This window comes from Hyla sarda, chromosome 3, assembly GCF_029499605.1.
Source record: "Hyla sarda isolate aHylSar1 chromosome 3, aHylSar1.hap1, whole genome shotgun sequence".
Taxonomy (NCBI): domain Eukaryota; kingdom Metazoa; phylum Chordata; class Amphibia; order Anura; family Hylidae; genus Hyla; species Hyla sarda.
Genome location: NC_079191.1, coordinates 289,493,908 through 289,512,452, shown reverse-complemented (window position 1 = coordinate 289,512,452; position 18,545 = coordinate 289,493,908). Strand labels below are relative to the sequence as shown.

The window sequence follows — 18,545 nt, the reverse complement described above, 5'->3', positions numbered from 1 at the left end:
TCTGCAGATTCACAAACGTAAAATAGGCTACGGATCCGTTCCTGGTTGTCCCTGTCTTTTCCCAATTTTTCTGTTTTTAACCAGGCTTTGCCATCTCTAGTTGTGGCCCTGTGCTAAAATCAACAAGATTAGTTTTCCCGCATTGATCTGCACTCTCGTAAAGAAAATGTATCAAAACCTGTGCAGAGGAAAAGTTGACCAGATGCCTATAGCAACCAATCAAATTGCTTCAGAGGCCTCTTTAAAAATGAAGAAGCAATTTGATCGGTTACTATGGGCAACTGGGCATCTTTTCCTCTGCGCAGGTTTTTTTTTTTTTAAATTAACAATTTTTATTATTTTCCAAGAAATATAAACAAGGAAATATACAGCCAAAGGTAATAGAATAACACACAGAGTCTCACTCCCCTTGTCTCGCCTTACAATACATTAGGTCTATAACCTCTTCAATACCGAAAAGTCGGGTAACTTCATCTATTGCAGGCAAGTCTGTTAGTTTACCCGTGCGAGCCATTCATGTTTATATACAACAGTTAAACAAGTAAATAAAACCAACAATTAACATCAATAATCTACATACATGCTTATACTGATCTCTGAACTCAGAAAATATATACCTTTTCCTTTATCCGATTAGAGATGTAGGCATCGACCCCGAGTGTTCCATTAGATTAATCAACTGCTAGAGCACCCAAGGTACCCTTAAGAGCTTCCAATGCATACCACTCTGTCATTTTATACTTATTCATCAGACGCCGTCTCCTTCTCCAGTGTTTTGTAAAAGTCAGGGCCAAAACCATCAGGTCCCGGTGCCTTCCCCCTTGTCAACCCCCGTATAGCCGAACTAACGTCTTCCAATGTGATTGGAGCATTAAGCAACTCTAAAGCCGCATCCGACATTCGAGGAAAGTCTAGTGAGCGCAAATACTTAAGTCCCTCCTCTCTATTAAGGTCATCCCCCCCTATACAAACGCTGGTAAAAGTCCCCCAAGATTTGGTTGATACCTTTCGGGTGAGTTTGAGTCATACCGTCATTGTCCTTCAATGCCCTGATGTCCGTCACTGGTCTCCATCCCTTCGCTAAGTTAGCCATCAGTTTCCCCGCCTTGTTCCCAAATTTGTATAAAGTCGCATTCCGTTGATCGCGAAACAGCATGTCCAACTGTTCCTGAGAGTGTTCAAAGTCAGTCCTCGCCCTTACCCAATCCTCTCTATTACCATTAGTCGGATCAGCCAGAAAACTAGTGTATGCACTGCTTAAGTTATTAGTCTCCCTCTGAAATACTAAGGTCGCGCTTCTTTTACGGTGGGTTACATAAGCCATGACTCTCCCCCTCAGCACAGCCTTCGCGGCATCCCAAAACAGCCTTGGGTTGGCAGCATGCTCCGCATTCGTAGACCGATATTCCATCAACCAGCTATTGAGATGAGCCTGAAAATCGGTCTCCTTGGCCAATGCCGAGGGGAAGCGCCACAGGATATCGGTTCCTTTAGGTGTAATCGAAGTCAGCTCCATCAGCAATGGTGCATGGTCAGAAATTACTATGTCTGCCAATTCCGCTCTCTCTACCCTGGGTAACAAGGCCTGAGAAACTAGAAAATAGTCAATGCGAGACCATGCTTTCCACATTGCCGAATAAAAACTAAATTCCCTACCATCAGGGTGCATGTGCCTCCATACGTCCGTGAAGTTCGTGCATTCAAGTAAGTCCGTCAGCCAGTTGTCCTCTCCCCTTCTGTGTCCCTCCCCCTCAGCCGTTCTCTTTCTATCCTCCCTGCAAGAATGAACTGTATTGAAATCCCCGCCCACCAATATATTTTGTTCACAGTCATCTCTAAAAGTGTCTTGCAGAGTGCGAAAGAATGGAGTGCGATTATCATTAGGGGCGTAGATATTGTACAAGCTTAATCGTCCCAGAGCAGAGTCCAGTACAATATGACACATCCTACCATTGTTATCAAAATGTTGGGAAATCACAGTGTGTGCGAGAGATTTCCTGATGAGAACTACAACCCCTGCCTTCCCATTCACCGCTGGTGAACCATATACCGCTCCCACCCACATTTGTCTGAGTCTAAAAAAATCCTCCTCCCCAGGTGTGTCTCCTGCAATAAAGCAATATTCGTTTTAAGTTTGTTTAGGTGACGTAAAACCATACGCCTTTTGGCCGGGGACCTAAGTCCCTTCACATTCCAGGAGGTGACCGTCATTGTATTATACTAAAAAATAAGGTAACATGGAGTCTGATATACCTGAGGACAAACGACGTCTGCAGACCACAATCTTCCACTCCTCCCCGCGTCCAGAAAAGTACAGTGTACACAGTATCATTGTTGTATGTAGACATAGAAAATAAAAATAATAAAAAAACAATGAACAGGATCAACTTAATGACATAACGTAAAACCCTCTGCACAGTGCCTATCATATTCCAGACTTCACTTTTTTCGCTGATGGTATCATGGTGGGACACTGAACCACCTCTACATAAAGTTACCTCTAAAATCATCAATCTCCTCCCGCCCCCCTTTTGCCCGTTACATTAAATCCCCTCAGCCCCCAACCCCCTTCCCCTCCCACCCCCTCCAGAACGACACGCACCACATACATCCCCCCTTTGACATTTTAGTGCAGAATAACAAACTTAATAAAGGAAAGAAACCAGGAAAAATAGTGTAAAAGTCCCTGAAAATATGTCCGCCATCTCCCTTGGAAGTCCCCTTCAACCTTGCTATGTATGTAACCAACAGCATAAGCCAAGAGTACATGCTAGCCCCCAAGTACATCTGTAGAGCACCACTTGGAGTATCATAGAATGCTCATCCTGGGGTAATAGAACCCGGTTGAACCCTGTCGTCTCTTCTATGTTTCTGCGCAGATCGTGCCGTAATCTCCATAGCCTCCTGCGTCTCCATTAAGGAGGCTGCCTCATCCGGAGATGAATAAGTTGCAGATGTACCGTCTTTACCAAACACCCTCAGAACTGCCGGGTATTGTAGAGTGAAGCGTATCTGCTGCCTGAACAACGAAGTACAAATATGGGCAAAAGCTTTCCGTTTTTGTGTAACTTCCGCAGAGTAGTCAGCAAATAGGAGTAACTAACTTGTTTTTTGAAAGTGCGTAGCACAAGTTCTTTGTCAGCATAATTCAGATAACGCGCTATGACCTGGCGTGTCTTGGCAGTACGATTTTGTTTATTAGCATCAGCTTGCGCAGGGGGTCCCACTCTGTGCGCTCTCTCTACCAGATATCCCCCTTCTAGACCAAGTGCTTTGGGCAGTTCCACCGAATAAAAAGCAGTAAGCTGATTGTGTGGGATATTCTCCGGCAAACCCACCACCCTTAAGTTATTCCTTCTGGGCCTATTTTCTAGGTCATCAACCTTATCTTGTAATGCCTGTTGCGCTTTAGACATAAGTCTCTTTTCCCTTGAGAAAGTGTCCATCTCATTGTCAAGCTGCACATGCCTGTGCTCCAGCTCCGTAATCCGAGCAGTGTGGGAGGATACCTCCATTTTAAGATGTGCCACTGCTGCTGATATAGAGGCTTCAATTGTGGCGGTTATTTGTGGGGAGAGTACTTTAGCCATTTCCATGGCATATTGCTTGCCCGTCATCCCTAATGAGGGGGTGACAGAGTCCATTACCCCACTTACTTGCCCTTCTTGGGTAGCTGTGGTGGAGGAGGTCATCTGCGCCATATCCTGGCTCATCTCGCCCGCCGCCATTTTGAGGACCGCTTCGTCCCGCTCCGGAGTCAAGGAGGGAGGCTGAGAGGGTGCACTGATGCCGCGGGTGACAAATCTCTCCATCAGAGAAGTAATGGGGAAGATCCCGGCAGAGATCCTACCCTGATGACCGGTCCTGTGAGCGGTGAATGCAGCCGTTACTGGGTGACTCGTCGGAGCTCCCGCTAGTGCGTCTCCTCCATCAGCGCGCCGGAACCGGAAGTCAGCCCTCTGTGCAGGTTTTGATAAATCTGCCCCAAGATCTATGGAGCTCAGCCAGAGTGACCATTAAGTCATCAAGGCCCTTCTTCCCCAATTACTTAGTTTGGTGGGGAGGCCAGCTTAAAGGGGTATTCTGGGCAAAAACATCTTATCCCTCTCCAAAGGATAGGGGATAAAATGTCTGATTGCGGGGTGCCCGCCGCTGGCCCCTCATCCCCCCGCTATCTCCCTGCAGCACCCACATTCTATGTGGGGCTGCGTCTACAGGCTCGGAAACCTCCGGATTTCCGAGACTGGAGACGGGAAGTAATGCCACACCTCTTCCATTCATGTCTACGGGAGGGGGCATGACAGCCGGCCCGCTCCCTCCCATAGAGATTAATGGAGGGAACGTGGTGTGACTACACGAGGAGGTGTGGCGTTATGTCATGTCTCCAGTCGAGCCTGGAGATGAAGCCCTGCATATAATGCAGGTGCTGCAGGGAGATTGTGGGGGTCCCTGCTGTGGGCCCCTCGTGATCAGACATCTTATGTTTTTGCCTGGAATACTCCTGGTTGTTTTAAACGTCTTCCTTTTAAACATTATAGGGGCCAATCTTCACCTTGGTAACTATACCTTAGTTTTTTGCACTCTTCTCTAGATCTGTACCTCCACACAATCCTTTCTCTGAGCTCTACAACCAGTTCTTTCCTCCTCATGGCTTGATTTTTGCTCTGATTAGCATTTTCAGCTGTAAGATGTGCCCCTCAAATTGTGTCTGCACCAGAATTTGCAAGCAAAAAAAAAATTCCCCATTTTCCCCGGAAAAAAAAAGGGACGTGTACCTGACATTTTTGAAAAATCTCAACATATTTACTAAGGTTTCCACAGAAAATGTGGTAGATTTGAGCTCTGGAAAACCCAACAGCTCAGAGTGTTAAAAAAAAAAAAAAAAAGCAAAACGTAGGGAAACATTAGTAAATACTGTGGAAAAATACCTATTGGGAAAAAAACACCACAATGAAAACTACACTCCACTCTTAGCCAATTAGTGCCAATGGGAGAGATTCAACAAATCCTGTACAGAGGAAATGTTGACCAGTTTCCCATAGCAACCAATCAGATTGCTTCTTTTATGTTTTAAAGGCTGTTTCTAAAATAAACAAAGGAATCTGATTGGTTGCTATGGCCAACTGGTCAACTTTTCCTTTGCACAGGTTTTGCTGCAAAGGCTAAAGATATTTAGATGAAACTTGGTACACATGTAACTTATATGTCCGCTAAGAATTTAGGATAGTCAAATTAAGCCTAACACACTCCAATTAGCAAGGGTCAGGGTTTTTGTTTAAAGTCCCACGTTATGGGAAATGTATATTCAAGCATAACTTCCAAGTGGCTGGAGATATTTTGATAATACTGGGTACACATGCTACTTATATGTACAATAAAAATATAGGATAGTTAAGAGGATAGTTAAATTAACAGTAACCTACTCCTTTATGTGAGAGTGGGTTTTTTGTCAGGCGTCACATTCAAGTCCATGAGACTTCTGGTACCTTATTCTATAAGCTTTGCTCTGCATCTCCAGGTGAATGCGTCAGTCTGGCTTGCAAGCCACTCCAATATCGCAGTCACACAGTCTGTTTTCAACTCTTTTTGTGCATCAGCCTAGCTTCCACAAAGCCACGCCCTTCTATTTTTTCAGCTTACAATTTCTTCATCACAACGTCCCACCTGAGGTTGGGATATGAGTTTGGGATACAAGGATGGGGATATGAGGACAAGAGCTTCTTCCAATGTTGCTTTTCACCTCTCACAAGGATTAGGTAGAAAAAAAATTGACAAAAATAGGAAAAATAATACAATGTCAGAGATTGTTACACAGGACTGGCACTTAGCAAATGCAGTGCCAATATTCAAAAAGGGTCAAAAAAGGGTTTTCTGAGGGATGCTATTATGGAGTGTCTTAATGAAACTAACCTAACACCTAGTCCTGTAAGAATAATTTCATCAGCATCCATGAGGAGGTCAGTTATAGATTGGGCCGGGGTGAAGCTGTGGAGGTTGTTTATCTGGACTTTTCTAAGGCATTTGATACTGTGTCACACAAAGGGTTAGAACATGAAATAAGGATGCTGGGGCTATGGGAGGATATATGCCAATTTATTTATAGGAAACAGAAGGGTGGGTATCAATGAAACTTACTCTGGTTGGGTGACAGTTACTAGTGGGATACCACAGGGGTCAGTACTGGGTCGACTGCTTTATAATATGTTGACCTTATGATACTAAGCTTGGGCAAATTAAGTTTAATGTGGATAAATGTAAGGTTATGCACATTGGCTGTAAAAGCAAAATATACATTTATGTGCTAAATAATAAACCATTATGTGCTAAATAATAAACAAAACAAAAAAACTTGGGGGGTAGTGTTGAACAGTAGGCTCAAATTTATTGACCAGTGCCAGGCAGCAGGGGGAGATTTATCATTGCTTTAAGAGCATTTTTCAGGTGCAAGCAGCATATTTAGCGACTTTTATGCGTCTCTTGATATAGACAGTTTCACTCTTTTTGCCTACCCATAGAACTTTTGCTTTTTGACCATGCAGTGGTCACGTATTTATCACTTTCGACTTTTGTCAAAGGTTGCAATTTTGTGTGCAAAGGTACTTTTTTAGGTGCAAAGCTACACCACCTACCAGTAGGCATGAGAATCACTTCTACCTTCCACAATTCAACCTTTAACCTATTGTGGATGACAGCGTTCCACTCCCCTTCTATGACACACGCTCAGGAGCTGAGCGCAAGTCATACCTGGGTGGTCCTGGCAGCTATCTCTAATGCCAGACATCACCGATCACGGTGATGCCTGGTTTTAACCCCTTAGACACAGCAATCAAATTTGACTGTAGTGTCTAAAATGCAAGTAAAAATGTCCCAGCAGCTCTGTGAAAGTAAGTAAAAACACCTATCCTGCCAAATTCAGGACCCGGGAAAGTGTCTACTTCCCTCCCTCACAAGTGTCTAGAAAAAGTGTATGTGGTAGAGCTTTTCCCACCACAGCAGAGCTGCGCAAAATTCGTCATCCTGCTGCACCTTCTTGATAAATAAGATGCACTAGTCAAACACACCAGCCAAATAAATGTGGGAAAATAACTTTACCGCAGACATTCTTTGATAAATCTGGGCCATAGAGACTTGTGACAAGAACATAGTTTTGCCTCCTTATAAATCGCTGGTCAGACCGCATATGGAGTCTTGTGTCCAATTTTGAGCACCTGTTTATAAGATGGACGTGGCTGAACTGGAGAAACTATTCTGCACAGGTGACTGCATGATTATTGATCCACTCTAGTCAACAAGTTGTGAAGGTTCATTATATTATTATAAGAAATGATGTCTACACCTCACTGACATTAGATTTTCTTCTTTTGCAGAACATATTTTGATAACATAGTTGCAATAGATTCTTTACTTGAACATATTATGGTAAGTAAATATATTGTATATTCACTAGTAAATAACATTTCTCTTTACTACTTTTTAATTATGGTAATAAGTGCTTAGCCTTTTAGTACCCTTTATTCCTCCTTCTATTTGTGAGGTTTATAGGAAGGTTATGCAAAGCATATCTCTAAAGCCACTGTTTTGAGGTAAATTTCCCTTAAAGTCAGTATCCGACTCTTATAAGAAACCTTAGAACATGACTAGGGATGTAAACGAAGCATAGAGAGATTTCTTTCTTGGCTTACATCCCCAGTTATGTTCAGACACTTTACCTCCAAAAGGTGGCATCAAAGAGCTGCTTTGCATATCCTTCTTCACTGAATTCTTAGTGGAGCATGAATGGCCTTTAATTCTACACATTTCTTTATAACACTCTCTTTAAGGAGAAACCTTGTCCAATTAATCCCATAAGTTTTTGCAGAAATGTTTCTTAAAGCCAATTTTGTAAGCTGCCTACAGCTTAGAATTTTGCTGTGCTTATGTTTACTAGAACATGTTAACTTTTATTGACAAACTAAAAGATCACTAGTTTCATGATTAGGGGCACAGCATACAAACTACATTTCTCTATCGGCTCCATTGCGGGACACAGACCGTGGGTGTATGCTGCTGTCTCTAGGAGGTGTGACACTATGGTAATAAAAAAAATTGGCTCCTCCCAGCAGGATATACCCACCTTCAGACCCTGAGCTAATCAGTTTAAGCTTAGTGTCTGAAGGAGGTGGACATGGTCTGGAATTCTCCAGACCAGGTCTTCTGATTTTTTGTTTTCCTAGCATAGGGACGTGTTAGTTTTTTATTCCTTTTTCTTTTCTGTTTTCAGGTGGGGACTCAGGGACTCCGGTTCCCTGTTTCCCCATTGCGAGTAAGGGGGCACAGACATTGCGTATATGCGCTGTTCACCCCCCCCCCCCTCGCCAACGGTCAGCGCCTGGGTTGGTACCTCATGGGTCCGGGTCCCCCTATTTCCCTGCTCGCCTCGCTCGCGCCTAGCAGCCAGGCGTAATGCAGGTAACTAAAGCTGACTGAAGACTTCACTGAAGACTCCATTAGGTAAGTTCTTCTGACTGAGGTAAGTATTTTCCCCCTTTCTCCTCAGGTGCGGACTTGCAACCTCTGGAAACCCCGTTTTTGGCTCCACCAGCCTGGGTTTCTTCCCTGACCCAGTATATGGCTGACTTGACCAAAGTCTCCCGTTCGGTGGCTGAGGTCTCCCGGGAAGTGGTGTCCGCCTTGAAGGGGTCTTCCCTGCGCAGGGCCTCTGAGAGGGCCCGCTCATCGTCTCCACATACTTCACGCTCTCACAAGCGTACTAGGGGTGCCTCGTCTGACTCTTCCATTGAGTCTTCAGATAGACGTGAGCGTTCCCCTCGTGGGTCCCGCCCCCCCCTGTCATCTGGGCACAAACGTCGCTCCTCCAGAGGACGTTCTCGGAGTCGCCGCTCTGCCAAGCCAGAGCCGCGTAACCGGTCAGGGTCGCCCCCTCCAGGACTGCCTCTACTCGTTAACATTCTCCTGGTGAACTGGTGGACGAGGCTTCCGAGCCGGCATCTGACTCAGAGGACCGCTCGGACTCAATTGCAACGGTGAACTCATTGGTGACAGCCATAAGAGACACCTTTCACTTAGAGGACACAGGCTCTTCGGATGTCAATCCAGGAGTATCCTTTCATCGTGCTAAGCCAGCACCTCAAAGGTTCAGCTCTCACGCTGACTTTGACGACATTCTGGAATCTGCATGGAAACATCCAGACAAGAGGTTCCCGGGAATCAAGACGATTCAAGAATGTTATCCATTTGACAAGGACTTTGTCACTAAGGTGGTTTCCCCTCCCTCAGTGGATCCACCAATCTCCCAGATCTATAAGGCGACTACACTGCCTCTGGCAGATGCCGCTGCCTTCAAGGATCCCACGGACAAGAAGGTAGAATCCTTAGCGAAGTTTGCCTCTGAAGCAGCTGGCTCTTCTCTTCTTCCCATCTTCGCCTCGACATGGGTGTCCAAGGCTCTGTCAGAGTGGTGCCAAAAGCTCCATCAGGATATCTTAGCGGGATCCCCCCCCAGAGGATCTATCTGCTCTGGCTCTCCAATGCTCTAAAGCTGGGGACTTCCTGTGTGCAGCTTCCATGCAGTCAGCCCGTTGTTCTGCCTTTGCTGTGGGTCACCTAGCGGCTTTCCGACGCTCTATGTGGCTTAAAGCTTGGAATGCGGATGCTGCTTCCAAAAGGTCTCTCACTGAGCTTCCTTTCACGGGTGGCCGTCTTTTTGGCAAACGCCTTGATGAGATTATCTCTGAGACAACGGGAGGTAAGAGTTCCTTGTTACCTCAAAATAAGGCTCGCCCTACTTCCCAAAGGAAGTCCTTTTCCTTTTGGTCCTTTCAGACCTCTGGTTCCAGCAAAGGGTCCGGGCAGGCGCCCTCGCGGGACAAGAAGGCTCCCTCGTTCCGGGCACGCCCGTTTTGGAAGTCAGACTCCAACCGGTCCGGCCGTTTTGCATCCAAATCAGGCATCCGCAAACCCACTTCTGCATGCAAGTGAGGCCCCCACCCGCGGTTTCTTCTCGGGTGGGAGGTCGTCTCTTACTTTTTCGACACATCTGGACCTCACACATTCAGGACTCTTGGGTCAGGGACGTGGTGTCCAACAGTTACCGAATCGAATTCGCCTCCCTTCGCTTTTTTCAATCCCGGGCCCCCCCGGTCTCCTCCTCTGGCGAAGCACTTTTGAGCGGCTCTCCAGTCTCTGCTTCTCCAGGTGGTTATAGTTCCCGTTCCTCCAGGGGAACGGTTTTGGGGTTTCTATTCAAATCTTTTTGTGATCCCCAAGAAGGACGGTTATGTGCGACCAATCCTAGACCTCAAGCGTCTCAACTGTCACCTTCTTATCCGCCACTTCCGAATGGAATCTCTCCATTCGGTGGTGGCGTCCCTGGAACAAGGGGAGTTCCTTTCATCGGTGGACATCAAGGATGCCTACCTCCATGTGCCAATATTTCCAGGCCATCATCGGTACCTCCGCTTTGCGGTCCTGGAGGGGCACTTTCAATTCGTAGCCCTCCCCTTTGGTCTAGCCACGGCTCCTCGCGTCTTTACAAAGATCCTTGCGCCAGTGATGGGCCTGTTACGGTCGAGGGGAATCTCGGTGCTACCCTACCTGAACGACCTTCCCATCAAGGTTCCAACCAGAGCCCAGACTCTGGAGTATCTGAACGTCACTCTCCTCTTTCTGGATCGCTTCGGGTGGATGGTCAATTGGGACAAGTCAGTCCTCCGTCCTACCCAGTCTCTAACCTTCCTGGGACTCCGATTCGACACAGCCTCTGCCAGAATTTGTCTCCCACCGGACAAACGTCTGGCACTTTGGTCGGGGGTCCGCTCCCTTCGGACCCAGGTCTCAGTCCCCATCCGCACTTCTATGGAAGTCCTGGGTCGGATGGTGGCAACTATGGAGGCCGTACCCTTTGCCCAGTTTCATTACCGCCCCCTTCAACTGGCGGTTCTCTCTCGATGGAACAGGTCTCCTCTGTCCCTCGATCGTCAGATTGTTCTCCCTCCCAGGGTCCGTCTGTCTCTGCTCTGGTGGCTCCGCTCCCCCCTTCTTCTCCAAGGGCGGTCATTTCTTCCCCTTCATTGGCAGGTTGTTACAACGGATGCCAGCCTGTCGGGCTGGGGCGGCGTGTTCAGGGATTGGACGGTTCAGGGACTCTGGTCTCCCCGAGAGACCCTTCTTCCGATAAATATATTAGAATTACGGGCGATTCTTCTTTGTCTTCTTCATTGGGAGTCCCGTCCTGTCCGCGTCCAATCGGACAACGCCATGGCCGTGGCGTACATAAATCGACAGGGCGGCACTCGCAGCTCGGCAGCCATGGCCGAGGTGACCAAGATTCTCACCTGGGCGGAAAGCAAGGTTCCGGCCTTTTCGGCTATTCACATTCCGGGAGTGCTCAACTGGGATGCGGACTTCCTCAGTCGGTCCTCACCCAACCCCGGCGAATGATCTCTACATCCAGAGGTCTTTGCGCAACTCTGTGACCTCTGGGGCATTCCGGACGTGGACCTCTTCGCGTCCCTGCACAATCAGAAGATTCTTCCTTTTGTGTCCAAGTCCCGGGACCCTCAGGCTCTGGCCGTGGACGCCCTAGTGATTCCTTGGGCGGGGTTTGCCCTTCCCTATCTGTTCCCTCCCCTTCCGCTCCTTCCCAGGGTGCTGAGGAAGCAGAGGACGTTCCCAGTATTCTGGTAGCTCCAGATTGGCCCCGAAGGTTGTGGTATGCCGACGTAGTGAGGCTCCTGAACGACGCTACACTGCGCCTTCCGCTCCGTCAGGACCTGCTCTCTCAGGGTCCTCTTTGCCACCCCAATTTACAGCCGCTGCATTTGACGGTGTGGCGGTTGAGACCGCAGTTTTGTGGGCCCACGGGTTCTCTTCACAAGTCATTCACACTATGCTCAGGGCTCATAAGCCCTCCTCCGCAAGAATTTACCACCGTACTTGGCGGTCTTATTTTCATTGGTGTGAAGCTCAGGACTTCTCCCCGGTAACCTTCTCGGTTCCCCGTCTTCTCTCCTTTTTACAGTCGGGGTTGGAACTGGGGTTGTCTCTCAGTTCACTTAAAGGTCAGGTTTCGGCCCTTTCTGTTCTTTTCCAGCGGCCCCTGGCTTCTAATTCTCATGTCCGGACCTTCCTTCAAGGAGTGGCGCATGCTGTTCCTCCTTATCGGTCACCCTCTCCCCCTTGGGACTTGAATTTGGTTCTGAGTGCCCTCCAGGGTGTACCCTTTGAGCCCCTTAGAGAGGTGTCTCTCCGCCTCCTTTCTTGGAAAGTGGCGTTTCTTGTTGCCATCACCTCCATCCGGAGGGTGTCTGAATTGGCAGCTCTTTCCTGCCGTTCTCCGTTTCTGGTGATCCACCAGGACAAGGTTGTTTTCCGGCCAGATCCTTCCTTTTTGCCTAAGGTGGTTTCGGCCTTTCATCTCAATGAGGACATTGTCCTCCCGTCTTTTTGTCCTGCTCCTTCTCATCCTAAGGAGCGCTTGTTACAAAAGCTGGATGTAGTTCGGGCTGTTCGGTCTCATCTCTCCATCACTTCGTTTCGTCAGTGTGATTCCATCACTTTGTTTTGTCAGTGTGATTCCTTTTTCGTCCTTATGGAAGGTCGTCGCAAGGAACAACCTGCTTCCAAGGCCACCATTTCTTGGTGGATTCGGTCCACCATTTGAGAAGCCTATCGCTGTAAGGGGAAGACTCTTCCTTTCAGGGTTGTGGCTCATTCTACCCGTTCTGTTGGGGCATCCTGGGCTGTCCAGAATAGAGCCTCTGCCTCGCAGATTTGCAAGGCGGCTACCTGGTCGTCTTTGCACACTTTCTCAAGGTTTTACCGAGTTCATACTTTCGCATCGGCTGATGCTAGTCTGGGTCGTAAGGTGTTGCAGGCGGCAGTGGATCGGCCGTCTGCCTGACTGCTTATCTGCCCACCCAAGGGACGGCTTTGGTACGTCCCACGGTCTGTGTCCCCCAATGGAGCCGATAGAGAAAAGGAGATTTTTATTTACTTACCGTAAAATCTCTTTCTCGGAGGATCCATTGGGGGACACAGCTCCCGCCCTTTTTGGAATTTCCTTTGGTTCTCTGTCCGAGGGTGTGTTCAGTTATGTGTCTTCTGGTTCTCGGACAGTTTTGGGTTCTTCTTTGACCTGTTGGTCTCCTCCTATTGCTCTGGAACTTAAAGGAGTACTCCGGAGCGCTGGTACTTAAAAAAGTTTATCTCATCTGATAGCTCTTTCAAAGACCTTTCCAACGATACCTCATTTGTCAAATTTGGCCCAGCCATTCTCTTGTAATTGCCACCTGTAGCAGTAAGCAGCCATGTCATAAAGACTACATTTGCCATGACTCCCTGTGCCAGCTTCCTGTTAGCTGCTTCTCTCTCCCCCTCCCCCCCCCCCCTAGGAAATTATAATAAATTATAATAAAGAAGGCTGTCCGGGCATCCTGGGAGTTGTAGTTTCGCAACAGCTGGTGGCACCCTGGTTGGGAAACACTGCACTAGCGGTGTCACAAGAATGCTGCAGCACTACGCAAATAGCGTAGGGCTAACGTAGGCAGCGATAGGAGCCTAGCGTTAGCCCTACGCTGTTTGCGTAGTACTACGCATGCGCAGAATAAATTAACTTTAGGGGAATAGCCGACTCCGGGCTGGGAGTCCAGCACAGCCCGCAGTGACTCATGGGACCGATGAGTCACCGGGCGAAGATGGCGCCGGATCGTGAAGAAGACACGGTCGAGCGTCATCAAAGGACCCAGCTTCCGGACAGATGGAAAAGCGAGGAGAAGTCCGGGAAGAAGCCGACATGGACAACGTGAGTATATTGCAATGTGATATCACTTTTATTAATGCTTCATTTCCCCCATAAACAGGTTGCGTCGGAGTACTCCTTTAAACTGATAAGCTCAGGGTCTGAAGGCGGGTATATCCTGCTGGGAGGAGCCGACTTTTTTTTATTACCATAGTGTCACACCTCCTAGAGACAGCAGCATACACCCACGGTCTGTGTCCCCCAATGGATCCTCTGAGAAAGAGATTTTACGGTAAGTAAACAAAAATCTCCTTTTCAAGAATAGTTTTTGTGTTTGACTGCTGATATACTTCATAGTGTTAGAAATGTCCTTGCTAGCCAGTAAGTAGTTCATGTCATGTTTCAATTTATGTGCCACATTTTTACCTTTTTAAATTTTTTAACATCAGGAGCCTGATGCTGAAAATGACTAAGGCAAACATAACCATAAAGCATATGTTCATATCGATATAATACTAACAAAAGCCATGACCATGTGATTTTCTTCCAGATATATGCAAAGAACTTGGTGAATGCAGATCGATGTGCACTCTTTCAGGTAGACCACAAAAACAAAGAGTTGTATTCTGATCTTTTTGACATTGGTGAAGAGGATGAAGGAAAGCCAGTTTTTAGAAAGACCAAAGAAATTAGGTAAAGCAAGTCAATAAAATGTTAAATCTGTAAGTACGTTACAATTGGTTGAATACTAACACTGTTTATATTACCAATATTTCACCTTCATGTTTTCTTTTTTTTTTCCTGCTACAGATTTTCCATTGAAAAGGGAATAGCTGGTCAAGTTGCCAGAACTGGTGAAGTTCTGAACATCCCTGATGCCTATGCTGATCCTCGCTTTAATAGGTAATAAAAATATTTCCCATATGATTGATATAACCTATTTATTAATGTTTACCCTTCTAGTGCATGTAATGGTTCCTGTGGTCAACGCATCACACTGCCACTCAGCCTATCGCTGTAGCTGAGCTGCAGTGTGACCCAAGATCAGGCACAGAGGGAGCGGTGGCTGGTGAGCCCCGTTTGGGGTTTTATATTTTATTGCAATATGTAGAAAAGTATGGGTTTTAACCCACCACATGAACAACTTCTCCCAGTCACTAGAAATATAGAAGGGTAAGGGGGAGTGAATAAAACTTAGCTTTTAATATCTCGCTTAAAATATAAACATATAAGTGAGCAAAATTGTGGAGCAGAACTGATGTTTTCTCTCCACTACAAAGACGCAATATAATAGACTCAACTGTTAAATGAATAGAATATCACAGTGTATATCATAATAGGCAATTATCCCCACATTAACCGACGCATTTCGGTCACAGTAGCTGACCAGCTCAGGGACTAATGGGATATCAAAGTACCCAGCTATATCTGCAGAAAAAAAGAATCAATTCCTGCGGAAAGAAGATGCACATTCTTAATGTAAAAGAGGGACTGGTGATACAGTGCCAGCCCTCCTATATATGTTACTGCAATACCACTGTTTACCCACATCTAGGGTTATACCAAAAGTGGGTACATATATGCCTTTCACCGGATCTGGTCAACCCTGCAAGGAAACAAAAACATATAAGACATGCCATCAGGCCAGGTTCTGTATTCCTCACCTTCCTGCAAAACAAGCATGTGTAGCACTCACGGTTAGGCGTCTAGCATAGTCTCCAGTGCGTACCCGCGGTCACGGGGAGCCGTGCGATCGTGCCAGCTACTGAGCGCACATGGAGAAACCACCGCAGCGTGTGACGTCATGTCCGCTGCCGGGGCGGAAAGCGGTGATCGGCTAGTGACGCGTGGGCCGGGGTCCACTTCAGCCGCTCCGGATCACAGAACAGGTGCCTGACAGCTGAATTAACCCTACCATCACTGGTCCGGATAAGGTAACAGGCTGCAAATTACAGCCACTAGTAGATTCATTGGGCTCTAAGGCTAGGCATTCCCATAAACAGCCAAGCCACAATCAAGAAGTGAAGCTCAGAACATAGATAATAGTAGAGATGGCAGATAGTCAAACACTAAAGGGCCCCCCCTATATGAGTTCTTATGATCTAGTATAGATACTAATCAGACAACTCATATGCAGTAAAAAATAATAAAATTATTGCTGAGGTGCACATAATTTGGGGCTACACTCACCCGTGATGTCCCACGGGTGGGTATAGACATAGAAGGCAGAGAGGCACAGATGGGGGACAAAAATGAGGGAGAGACACCCCAAAAAAGGGCAAGTACTGTTATAGACTAGTAAATAGTTTATTGCGTAACTGAATCTATCCATAATGACATAGACAGGCGATAAGGGTCACCTCCTCCCTATTAGGGGGACAGGGATAGAATAGCAGGCGCCTGGGGAACCTGACTCTGGACCTAGATCCACACTAGACTAGACCCTAGGCGGGGTGGCCGCCCTAAAAGGGCGGTCCCGCACAGGATCCTAATCTAGTATTCCCTAGAAGTCCCTAGGAGGAAGGGATGTCCTAGCTCATGGGTTGACTACAACCCCCACTCACTGCCTGTCCAACATCCCACCAGATAATCCCCTGTCATTATGTCTCAATAAAGCTTGTAAAGCATAACAATTCATTCAAACCATTAGGTGTTGCTGTATTAAGTGTATAGATCCATCGCGTTTCGCGTTGTAACAGTACCCTATCTAGATCACCACCACGAACTGAAGGACATATATTCTCAAACCCATGAAATTGCTTCTCACATCACAGTTTCTGGATTGTTTTGGCTATATACTTAAGGCAGCACAAACAGTCTGCTGTGTAAATAACTGCCTTTGTGCTGCAGTTGATTAAATTTTCAATTTTATACATGCGATTCGACCCTGGTAGCTATATCAGCTGAGTTTTTTTCATGTAAGTACATGCGCGGCAATGGTCACAAGCATATGACCCGACAGTTGTGTTTCTATTAAGCCACGTGGTGGCAGGGGGGATTGGTGAGAGGTGGCTATGTGTGACATTGTCAGCTATACTCTTTCCTTTCCGATAAGTTATTTGTGGGTATTTACCTATGAATGTATGCAAATCCTTATCCATAAGTAAGATACCCCAATAATGTTTTACAATCTCCCTAACTGGTCCCAACATATTGTCGAAAGTGCCAATGATCCTGCACACATTCGACTCCTCTATAAGTAACTGTTCTGGGGGTTGTTTTTGCTGCCGTATATGCCGAGGATATCAGGATATCCCCTCTCTCAAAATCACCCTCTTAAGTCCCTCGCCTGTGCCTCAAAATTTGCCTCTTGTGAACAGTTCCTCCTGAGGCGGAGATATTGCCCCTTCGGGATCCCCTTTTTAAGGGGGCCTGAGTGGCAACTCTCAAACCTCAGGAGGCTGTTTGTTGAGATAGCCTTACGAAAGACAGATGTGTGAAGGCCACCCTCCCCATTTTTTGTGATGTCACATCCAGTAAATCTAGTGAACGATAGTCCACTGTAAAGGTGAAGGTAAGCCCAATGTTATTGATGTTGATGGATTCCATGAATTACTTGAACTGTCCAAGAAAACCTGTCCACATGATGAAAACATCATCTATATATCGTACCCATAAGGGGACCAGCTCACTGAACCTCTCTCTCCTCGACGAATGCTATAGATGCCTCCCAATGGCCTAAAAAGATGTTTGCATACATAGGCGCACAGGGACTGCCCATGGCAGTCCCTCTCAGCTGGTGGTAAAAGCTAGAGATGAGCGAACTTACAGTAAATTCGATTCGTCATGAACTTCTCGGCTCGGCAGTTGATGGCTTTTCTTGCATAAATGAGTTCAGCTTTCAGGAGCTCCCGTGGGCTGGAAAAGGTGGATACAATCCTAGGAGAGTCTTTCCTAGGACTGTATCCACCTTTTCCAGCCCAGCGGAGCACCTAAAAGCTGAACTAATTTATGCAGGAAAAGCCATCAACTGCCGAGCCGAGAAGTTCTTGACAAATCGTATTTACTGTAAGTTCGCTCATCTCTAGTATTAGAGTCCGTCAAAGAGAAAGTAGTTATGGTTCAGGATAAACTCCATATGTGTCAAAATGAACCTGTTGTGGTTCTGCATATAGGTGGGGCATGTGGACAGGTAGTGACTGACTGCTGTGAGATCTTTATCATGTGGGATAGACAAGAATAATGCTTCAACGTCAACCCCAACCAATAGTGTCTCTGTATCTACCTCAATCCCATCAAGTTTAGATAAAAGAACCATAGTGTCACAAATAAAAGATGGGAGGGAGGTCACAAAAGGAACCTGTCCACATACTACATTCTGCGATATACTTCCTATGCCCAATACTATTGGGCGCCCTTTTAAAGGGACAGTACCTATATGTACTTTTGGAAGTGCATAGAACAGGGGGGGGGATGGGAGCAGTAGGGAAAAGGAATTAATTTTCCTTTTCGCTAATTAATTTGTTGTCCTTAGCCTCTTGCAGAATATTAATGAGGGTCTCTTTGAATCTCGCGGTGGGATCTTGCAAAAGTATCTCGTAGGATTCCCCATCATCTAGAATCCTATAGCACATTTTCTTGTATTGGTCAGTCAGTCATTACCTGTCCACATGCCCCACCTATATGCAGAACCACAACAGGTTCATTTTGACATTTATCCTGAACCATAACTACTTTCTCTTCGACGGACGCTATTATCACCAGCTGAGAGGGACTGCCATGGGCAGTCCCTGTGCGCCTACTTATGCAAACATTTTTTTAGGCTGGTGGAAGGCAACTATAGCATTCGTCGAGGCAAGAGAGAGGT

General features: G+C 46.6%; 1 protein-coding gene across 6 annotated transcripts in view; it reads left to right on the top strand.

The window, feature by feature from the left end:
• The window catches only part of PDE10A (phosphodiesterase 10A), a 673,197-nt gene that overhangs the window by 552,160 nt on the left and 102,492 nt on the right, over positions 1-18,545 (top strand). For all 6 annotated transcript variants that reach the window (XM_056566828.1, XM_056566831.1, XM_056566829.1 and 3 more), the window contains 3 exons: positions 7,368-7,419; positions 14,289-14,431; positions 14,549-14,641. In XM_056566828.1, coding sequence (XP_056422803.1) covers positions 7,368-7,419; positions 14,289-14,431; positions 14,549-14,641 — 288 coding nt within the window. The remainder of the gene's footprint in view (positions 1-7,367; positions 7,420-14,288; positions 14,432-14,548; positions 14,642-18,545) is intronic.